The 9,802-nt window shown below is 53.7% G+C and overlaps 1 protein-coding gene across 1 annotated transcript in view; it reads right to left on the reverse strand.

The window, feature by feature from the left end:
* DGKZ (diacylglycerol kinase, zeta) overlaps positions 1-9,802 on the reverse strand; it is a gene marked incomplete at its 5' end in the record, with an annotated part of 18,688 nt that overhangs the window by 2,143 nt on the left and 6,743 nt on the right. Inside the window, 14 exons of the mRNA XM_010142661.1 lie at positions 1-95; positions 374-410; positions 910-1,030; positions 1,405-1,448; positions 2,206-2,237; positions 2,739-2,929; positions 3,515-3,555; positions 5,365-5,434; positions 6,991-7,070; positions 7,208-7,308; positions 7,611-7,810; positions 8,330-8,441; positions 8,541-8,614; positions 8,857-8,919. The exon at positions 1-95 is cut by the window's left edge and continues 1 nt beyond it. Coding sequence (XP_010140963.1) covers positions 1-95; positions 374-410; positions 910-1,030; positions 1,405-1,448; positions 2,206-2,237; positions 2,739-2,929; positions 3,515-3,555; positions 5,365-5,434; positions 6,991-7,070; positions 7,208-7,308; positions 7,611-7,810; positions 8,330-8,441; positions 8,541-8,614; positions 8,857-8,919 — 1,261 coding nt within the window. The remainder of the gene's footprint in view (positions 96-373; positions 411-909; positions 1,031-1,404; positions 1,449-2,205; positions 2,238-2,738; positions 2,930-3,514; positions 3,556-5,364; positions 5,435-6,990; positions 7,071-7,207; positions 7,309-7,610; positions 7,811-8,329; positions 8,442-8,540; positions 8,615-8,856; positions 8,920-9,802) is intronic.

A 9,802-nucleotide genomic window follows, 5' to 3' on the forward strand; every position in this document is an offset into this window, starting at 1 on the left:
GGTCCGTCTTCATGAGTGAAGCTCCAGCCTCCACAATGTAGTGGCAAATAGTGCGCTGGCGTAAGGCTGCAGCCTGGTGCAAGCTGGTTTCACCACTGTGGAGAAGAAAGCAGGAGATGTGAGATGTCCCCCCGAGACGGGGACAAGCAGCACATGCAGGTGGCAGCGAGGGTCAGCAATTCAGAGGCAACAGGAGCTGATGGTGAGCTGCATGCTTGTCCAAGCAGCCCTGGCAGAGGAGGGTTGCTATTTGGGGACAGTCAATGCAGAGTGGACTGGAAGCCATGGCTGGTAGTTACAGCAAGGGCGGCTGGTAGTGCCCAGACGACTGGTTACCTCACAGAGGGTCTAGCCAACAGGTAATGCAACTTACTTCTCCTCCTCTGTGGCATCGAGGATTTCTGAAGGGGCTGTGGAGAGAGAGTGCAGGGCGAGTGAGACCCAGCTGTGAGGCAGAGACAGATCACCTACTCCCCAGCTGCACTCTGCATCTTTCCATAAGGGCTGCTATTTCCATACTGCCAGCAAAGGCCCTGGCTCCAAAGCAGTCAGGCCAGCAATGGCAGCTGAGCACAGCCGAGACCAGGGAAGAAGGGGGTTTGTGAACTCATTACAGAGAAGTGTCTAAATAAAGCAGCCCATATTTCAGTGGGAGCTGCCAAAAACAACCAGTCAGCTGCCCTGAAGGCAGTACACTGACAAATGTTATCCCAGAGACTTGCTGGTCCCTGCCACAATGCAGCAACAGCCATTGGGACACCCCAGTACTGGCAGACGCCAGGGAAAGCCCACGTGCCAGAAGGATGATGTAGTAAACTCAGAGGGAAGCACCCCCTCTGAGCAGACGTGGGCTTTTTCTGCTGCCAGGCTCCTTTGCTAACGGCAGCACTATGGCCACATCCAGCTCACCATTCTCGATGATGTATTTGACGATGTCCTTGCTCCCTGATTTCACAGCATGGTGGAGGACAGTCTGGCCCAAGGAGTCTCGCACCATCAGGTCTCTTCCAGCCCGGTGCAGCTCTTGAAACTACAGGATTGCCAGATTGCTTAGGATGAGTTGCCTGTCCCAGCCCCGAGCCCTGGCATCACATCCATGGGATGCCCAGCAGGTTATGTGGATATTTGGGGTCTGGCAGGGAGCTCTGTCCAGCTCAGCCATACTGCCAAGTCCCTTCCCTCCATGTCCCCCAGGAGAGAACCAGAGCTTCTTGCCCAGAGGCTGACTGGTTTCCGCCACCACTCCTGGAGGAATGGCCTTGATGGGAGCTGCGCCAGGGCAATTGTGGAGCTTGGCTGGCTGGGCTTCCCATAGGCCGAGGGGCACGCAACCTATGCAGCCTTCAGAAGGCTGCCCAGAGCCAGCCCTGGCTGCTCAAGGCAGTAGGCAGCAGGAGCACTTACCTTGCTGAAGTTGCCACTCTTGGCAGCTTCTATGAGAAGGTTGTCTGCAAAGAAGGGAGATGTGTCAAGGTCAGAAAAGTCAAGCTGTAGTGCTGGTAATCTAATCTTAGAGACAAGAGTTGGGGACTAGAGGTGTGGAGCAGTCAGCTGAGGGTACAGCACAAACTCTTCCAGGTGCTAACCCCTCAGTCAGACTAGTTTTACATGGCTGCTTCACCTTCAGGCATGTACGGTACAAGCCAGGAGAAGGAGGGAGACACCATGGAGCTGGGGGCACAGCCAGACCTCTGCTGTGTGGAGGAGCACAGCGGGGAGCAGTCTCTTCCCACGGGTAGGATGGTTTGTGATGGATGCGAGCAGCACGTTTACTGGGCGTCAGACAGTGGCTGAGACACCTCACCTGTGACTCACTCACACTCTAGGCACTGGGCTCTGCTCAAGCTCCAGGAAAGGCTTTCAGCTGCTCAGCTTGGTGAGGCCTCTTACCTTGTGTTCCCACCTGCCCGTCTTCCAGCTCCAAGTGCCCTGGCAGAGACAGCTCCCAGGCCCAGCCCACAGTGCTCAGCTCTGCAGGTGGGGGATTAACCCCTTGCCACCTCATTTCCCGTATGGCAGAGCTGGAAAGAAGCCTGGCCGGGCCATTCTACAAATCACTGTCAGGTCTCTCCTGCCCACCTCTGGAGTCACCCACCTGCAGGGCTCCATGCTCCCTGCCTGCACACCGGGAAAAGGACAAGCCAAAAAAAACAGTGGAGGGCATGCAATGCAGGAAGACTTGAGAGGGGTTGGGACAGGACTCACCTTTGTGTGGGAGGCAGTGCTCAGTCTCAGTGCTGGAAGGGAATAAGAAAAGGTGTAACTAACCCTACCAGTCCTGGCAGCAGGCCACCCAAAAGGGCATGCCATGGATAGAGGGATGGCTGTGTAGAAACGGGCCCATGGCGCTCCTCCAGTAGGCAGGAGAGGCAGGTCAAGGAACTTTACTGCTCTTTGGCCATGCCATCTGCTTCTTGCCTGATCTAGATACTTCCACATTACCACTCCCACTTCTACTGCTGCTTCCAGCTCTGTTTCTCATCCGTACCCAAGGATGGCCTCAGCTGGATCGAAAGACACCTACGCTCTTTGCCCCATGGGCCAGGTGCTGGAGCTTGACCCCATGGCTGAGCCACCTGGTGACGTCCCGCTGTTTCCAACAGCACTGGCAGAGGAGCAGGGAAGACACTAAATTCCTGCATGCTTCCAGGCCCAGGGACCAATTCTGTAAAGCCAACTCTGCCTCTCCCATCACTGCCCATGTTTCCTGAGGTCCAGCACCCCCATTCCAGACTCACGTGGTGACAGAAGAGGAGGGAAGGGAGGAGGAAGAGGAGGGGAATGCAAAATGTTGCACAGTAGGTGTGGCAGATGAGTCGACAAGGTCAGGCATGGCAGGAGAGTTGTCTACAGTCTGAGTGATCATTAGCTCTGGGTCCAGCACATAGAGCTCATCCTGAGAGATCTCTGTCACATAGTTGAGGTGCTCCTGAAAGACACAAGTCAGTCCTCCTCAGAGGCAAGACCTACTTCTGCACAGCTCCATTCCCTCACATCTCATACCCTATAGCCCACTCACTCGCTCAGCAAAACAATGGTGGCTCGCAGAATCCTGGGACCTGTGCCTGGGAAGCCTCCTTGTCCTATTCAGGCTTCCTGTGTCCTGCCAACTTAGTGGATGACCCATACGCTCATCTCCATGTTCCCCTCTCCAGATCATTAGGGAAAGTATTTAATATTGGTTAAGTTAGTAGGTCCCCTGGCCAGGCTTGCTATGTTGCTACTCCTCACCCGCTCCACTGTAGGGTATTGCAGGCAGCTTCCCACCCGAGTCTCTGTGCTCCTTTCCATGCCTCTTCCCTCTTCTGCAGAAACCTGGAGGTGCTGGGGCTGGTCCTGGGCCAGGCTCATTACACTACCCCCCTTGGGGGATGCCACAGGGCAGGGCAGCAGTGTGAGACCTGCATATCCCTAAGGCTAAGCATGCTTGTCGGTATGTGTGAACATGGGACACCTAAGCACCTTCCAAAGCAGATGTCAGGGAGATGATGGTGGAGGACAAGGCTGCACTCACCTGTGCACGGTCTATCCTGTAGAACCGATCAGCTGTGGTTGCTGTAAGACAGTGACAGAGCAAGATAGGGTGATTCTTGGCGTGAGACAAGTGAGATGGCCACTTTCCACCACCAAGGGATAGTCAACTATCCAGCCACTTTGCGGTTTGCACAGAGGGCACAGGAAAGCAAAGAGCACCCCCTGAGCAGGAGCAGCCCTCCTCCCTTCAGAATCCTGCTGCTCTCTTTACCAGAGGCAGCCCCTTGGGCCTACGTGTCCCTGCACAACATGCCTTTGCTTGCGATCTCCTCTCCAGTGACTGCTGGTAGGAAGCTACAAAGATGACAAGAACATGCCTAGCTGATACTGTGGCTTTTCTGGGGGCTTTTGGGTGCTCCAGCATTAGCGCAAGCAGACGAAACAGGGAAGAAGGCTGTCTTCCAGCTCCGGGGTCTGGGTTCCTGCAGAGCAACTGGTCTTACTATCAAAGACTGAGGCAAAGGCAGCATTCAGTACCTCAGCCTTTTCCTCATCTTGGTCACTATGTTTCCCCCTGCATCCAGTAGAGGATGGAGATTCTCCTTAGCAATCTTTTTGTTGCTAATGTATTTATGGTAACATTTTTTATTGTCTTTCACAGCAGTAGTCAGATTAAGTTCTAGCTGGGCTTTGGACCTTCTAATTTTCTCCCTGCATAACCTCACAACATCCTTGTAGCGCTCCTGAGTTGTCTGCCTCTTCTTCCAAAGGTCATAAACTATCCTTGTTTTCTTGAATTTCAGCCAAAGCTCTTTCTTCGGCCAGGCCAGCCTTCTTCCCTGCTGGCTCCTCTTTTAGCATATAGAGACAGGCTGCGCCTTTAAGATTCCCTTCTTGAAGAACATCCAGCCTTCCTGGACTTCTTTGCCCTTCAGGACTGCCTCCCATGGAACTCTCTCAAACAGGCCCCTAAACAGGTCAAAGCCTGCCCTCTGGAAGTCCACGGTGGCAGTTCTACTGACCCTCTCCTTACCTCCCCAAGAATCAAAAACTCTTAACATTTTGTAATCGCTATGCCCAAGACAGCCTCCAACCTTCACATATCCCTCAAGTCTTTCTCTGGTCGCAAACAGCAGGTCTAGCAGGGAGCCTTCCCAAGTTGGCTCCCTCACCGGCTGTGTGAGGAAGTTGTCTTCCACACGCTCCAGGAGCCTCCCGGACTGCTTTCTCTCTGCTGTGCTGTATTTCCAGCAGACATCTGGTAAGCTGAAGTCCCCCATGAGAACAAGAGTTAGTGATTGTGAGACTTCTCCCAGATGCTTATAGAATAATTCATCTACCTCTTCATCCTGGTTGAGCAGCCTATAACAGGCTTCCACCATATCTGCCTTGTTGGCCTTTCCCCTGACTTTTACCCATAAACACTCTATCACAACCATCATCAAGCTCTAGACAGTCAAAACACCCTCTAACATACAGGGCTATCCCACTGCCTCTCCTTCCTGGCCTGTCCCTTCTGAAGAGTTTGTGGCCATCCAGTGCAGCACTGCATTGTGTCAATCACCCCACTATGTTTCCATGATGGCAGCTATGTCAGTCTTCCTGCTGCACAACAGCTTCAAGTTCCTCCTGTCTGTTGCCCACGCTGTGTGCATTTTTGTAGATGCACTTCAACTGGCTATCGATCCAGCCACCTTTTGGGGGGCAGAAGCCCTAATTCCCATGTGACCATTCTCAGGTAATTCTGTCATTTCTAAAACACCAATTGCTCTTGTGTCTTTACTGCTGCATGGAACTCCTTCCCATTCCTCCACTGAGATGACAGACTGAAGGACATCATTAGCCCACAGTCAGACACAGTCAGCAATTCCAGAAGAGGATGATACTCACAATCCAGAAAACACCACTTGGGTGACAGCTTCTGGGTTGACAATGTCTTCGGCTTGGTTCTATCTCCCTCCTGCATAAAAAAAAAAAGAGAAGATAAAGTCATGTTTCTTCGCCTCCCCAGAGTGTCCCTCCTGCTTTGGGAGGTCCTGCAGATATGGAGGATGACAGGTGCTTGGATGGAGAGGGGAACCTGAATACAGGTAAAGCACACAGTGACAGGGAGCAGCATGGGACAGACTGGAGCTGACACACACCCGCTCACTGGAGAGAGAGGTACCACAGGAGGAGCCTACAAGATCAGCACAGTGGGCTTGAAAGATGGGCCTGGGGGTCAGAGTGAGGCCATACTCTCTTGAAAGAGCAGGTGCTCTAAAGCACAGGGCTTTGGAGGAAAATCCTGCAGAAGAGCAAAGTGTGCCACGACAGCCCTTGTCTTGGTGGCCTCCCCAGCCCCACTCCCATCCCACTGACGTTGCTTAATGTACTGTCATATGTGGCTTTACACACTGCCTGGCCAAGGTTCCTGGTCCCTGCCCTACTTTGAGGCCAGAGCATAGTGGTTTCCCAGGGCAAGAGAAGACGTAAACCATGAGGTGATCAAGGAACAATAGCCTCAATGTGCAGCTTTAGAGGTGCAAGAAGTTGCAGAGGCATCAGTCTATCAGGCTGATGCTGCAGGAAAGCGTTACCCTCTGAGCCTGGGAGCTGCTATGCATGTGCCTGCCTGTGTGCCCTCACCATGGGCACAAGACAGGCAGAGGACACGCATGGAGAGCAGGCAGAGCAAGGTGCAGATGCCAGTGTGCCAGCCCAGACAAGCAGCTCTGCACCTCAGCCCTGCAGGATGCTATGCATGTGCTGGCACAAGAGCCAGCTGACTGGGAAGTGAGCAAGGTCCTTTCAATCTTCTCAAAGAAAAATCAGACTGAGCAGTGCAGGACCAGGAGGCACACTGTGGGCTCAGAAGGCACAGAGGCAAGGGTTATGGACACGGGTCACGGACACGCGCTAACACACTGGCAGGAGCACAGATGTTGGCACTTGCAAATGAAAAGGGCTGCAGGGGAAACAACCCTCATTCAGGCACCTGGGGGGACAGAGCTGTGCCAGGAAACACTGAACCCACAGAGTGTTGAAGGAACACAGCACAGCAAACAAAAAGACAGAGAAAATGCCCCCCCAAACACCCAGAGGGTGATAGGCCCCCATGGGATTATGTGCTGGCTCTTTCTACTACCCCGTAATTTTTCTGGGCCACCGACACTCTGGGCCTGGATAACAAGGTCAGCAGAACAACACGGAGAAAGAAGCTCCAGACATCAGAGAGCACAAGCCACCCAGCTGGGAGCCTGCCTCCACTATGTGGTGAAGGCAAACTGACCTGCTACCAGAAGCAGGAGTGCGGAGTGATCAGACCAACACGGAGAAAGAAGCGCCATGCATCAGAGAGCACAAGCCACCCAGCTGGGAGCCTGCCTCCACTATGTGGTGAAGGCAAACTGACCTGCTACCAGAAGCAGGAGTGCGGATGTCAGTGTGTGCAAGTCAAGGAGGCTTAGAAATCCCTTCCCTGAGTCCCTCCATCCTTGGCATCCAGCCATGACCACTTCCCATGCAGGGGCTCACCTCCTGCAGCCTCTCGATTTGGATCCGGCACAACTCCAGGTCACTGTCTCCTGAAATCGTGATGATCCCCAGCGGCACAGCTGCACAACAGGGCAGAAGACACAACTCAGGGAGCAGCCCGTGCCCCATTCCCAACACTTAACACAGCTTAGCTGAGGTCACTGCCAGACTCAGGGACTCCAGCTCCCACCCCCTCGTCACTCAGCTGATCACTCACAGGCTTCCTTGAGCTTTTCCTTGTCGTAGTGCAGTGCCACGTAGTCGTGCATGCTGATTCGGCTCACACGGATCTGCATCTGCTCAGGCACTGGCTGCTGGCTGCGAGCAGGTGGAAAGTAAAAGGGCAAGGATCAGAAAGTGACAGGCCACTTTCTCCTTATCCCACTCACTCCTCCAAAACAGGCATGAGCACAGTCTTCTGCACAGACTGGGATAAGGAGCTTGGCACCAGCAGCTTCTCCAGTATCAGGGTCTGGTCATACTTTCATAATTTAATCCCTTCCCAGGCTCTCCTTGAGAGGGACAAAAATGCCTCTGGGAGTGCTGAATGAGTCCTGTCCCTTCCCCCTCCACCTCTCCTGCCTTGGAGAGGAGGTGGAAGATTGATTTGAGGAACCTACTCATTGAGGAGAGGCATGGAATTGCGCCGTTTGGTCTTCTGTACCATGTTGGCTTGGTTGCGGAGGGAAATGCAGATGCAGGAAGCTGCCAGCTTGCAGGGCTCTCCATCTACTTGCATGGGGATGGCCTTGGATGTGGTGAGAACCACCTGCCGACACTGGCACAGCCGCTCCCCATGGCCACCGACCTGCAAGGCAGCCTGTGAAAGGGTCCAGAGTGAGAAAAGTGGACAGATTGAGGGGTAGATGGGGGGAGCACTCACTGTCAGCCAGATGTTGCAAATGAACCAATTTCTGAGGGTCTCGGGCCTGATCTCAGAGGCAAGGGATTCACAGAGACCAGGGCATGACAGCAGCTTGCCTAAATCTCATAGAGCAGACACTGTCACACAGAGGCAGCCTGTGAAAGGGTCCAGAGTGAGAAAAGTGGACAGATTGAGGGGTAGATGGGGGGAGCACTCACTGTCAGCCAGATGTTGCAAATGAACCAATTTCTGAGGGTCTCGGGCCTGATCTCAGAGGCAAGGGATTCACAGAGACCAGGGCATGACAGCAGCTTGCCTAAATCTCATAGAGCAGACACTGTCACACAGGCCATCACCACAGCTCCTCAAGAGAGCACCCGTGGAGCTGATGGACTGGGGCTGATGACCAGTCAATGTGACCAGTTGCTGTCGCTCCCTGGTTGCTAGCTACAACCGGCAAGAGAACCGACTCACCAGGGATGTCATGGTGAAGCCGATAACTTCAATGCAGCCATCATCATGGCGCTGTGGCTCGAAGTCGTGATGCTCCCCAGGGTTGCCCCAGGGCATGGTGCCTGCACAATACCTGTGAAAGGATGGTGACAGGCAACCCAAACCTGAGCAGGGATCTGTGGCATGATAGTGAGAAGCCCAGCACATGAGGGCAGGTCCTGGGGCTGCTCACCTGGGGATGTTCAGGAAGACCAGGCACTGGGGCTTTAGGTCCTGGATCTTGGAGGTCAGGTCTGTCCCATCACACTAGAAACAAGACAGGAGCATTCAGGCTGCTGTAAGCAGGAGCCTGGCCCACCCTACCCACTTGGGAGGAAATGGCCTCCCCTCTGCTCAATATAGTGACTGTCCTCCAAGCCAGGGGAATCTGCTGCTTCCAGGAACACATCCTCTCCCCAACACTGAGATACTCAGTGTGCCAAGGGACCACTTCTTGCACCTCCACAGCTCACCCCCCACCCTGGCCCAAAGCACCCCTGCACACTCACAACCAGCTTGACATGCTTTGCCAAGTCTTTGGAGCTCCCCATGAGGAAGTCAGAGAAGGCCGTCTGCCAAGGTAAGAGACAGTGTTAGTGCCCAGACGTTCACCAAAGTGGGCAGCCAAAAAGCCTGCCACCAACCTTCAGATCTCAGCTGCTGAAAGCAGCAAATCCCCTCTTCATACACTGGCAGAAGCCCTCTCCTCTTCACCTCCCAAAACAACCTGATCCATTCTGTTTACTATTTTGCCTACCAAAAACCTTGGGGCAGTAACATGTCCTAGTATTCCTTTACCAGCCCAGTCTTGGCTTTAGGGAAGAGCTGGCAAGGTGGATCTCCTCCAGTGAGAGACTCAGGACACAAGAGACAAATTCAGTCTCGAGCTGCAATGGGGCACCATAAAACAGAGCTGATGTGACCGCATCTAGAGTTGAGACCCCATCTAGAGATCACCAGAAGAGTCAGTATGGCCTCTGTTACACAGACCCTAGGGTCCCCTTCCTGTGTAACTGTACAGAGAGGAGGGGAGACACAAACAAGAGAGACGTGAGATGGTACGGAGCAGTACTTGGCCTTTAGTACTGTGGATATACCAGTCACCCAGGCATCTGGGTAGGGAGGTATCTTGAGGATGCGGGGATGAATGAACAAAGTTGACACTGAGACACAAAGCTCTAGAGGCGAGATACAGGAGGGTGGCATAATTAGCCAGAGAGCTGTAACTAGCCCGAGGTATAAAAGACAAAGTAGCGTGGGGACTTTATAAAAAGACTTCCCGTTCCTCTGCAGGAGGGACAGCCTGCCTCCCCACAGCTCTGGGGAGGCCTGTGTGACTGGTGGTGAGATGATCCCAGTGAGACAGTCACTGCCTGGGTGACTGTCTGTGAGAGGAAGAACAAGAACAATAGTGGCAGGGGAACCACACACCAACAGGAGTGCAGGCCAGCAACA

The sequence above is a fragment of the Buceros rhinoceros genome, unplaced genomic scaffold (genome assembly GCF_000710305.1).
Source record: "Buceros rhinoceros silvestris isolate BGI_N320 unplaced genomic scaffold, ASM71030v1 scaffold1229, whole genome shotgun sequence".
Classification (NCBI taxonomy): Eukaryota; Metazoa; Chordata; class Aves; order Bucerotiformes; family Bucerotidae; genus Buceros; species Buceros rhinoceros.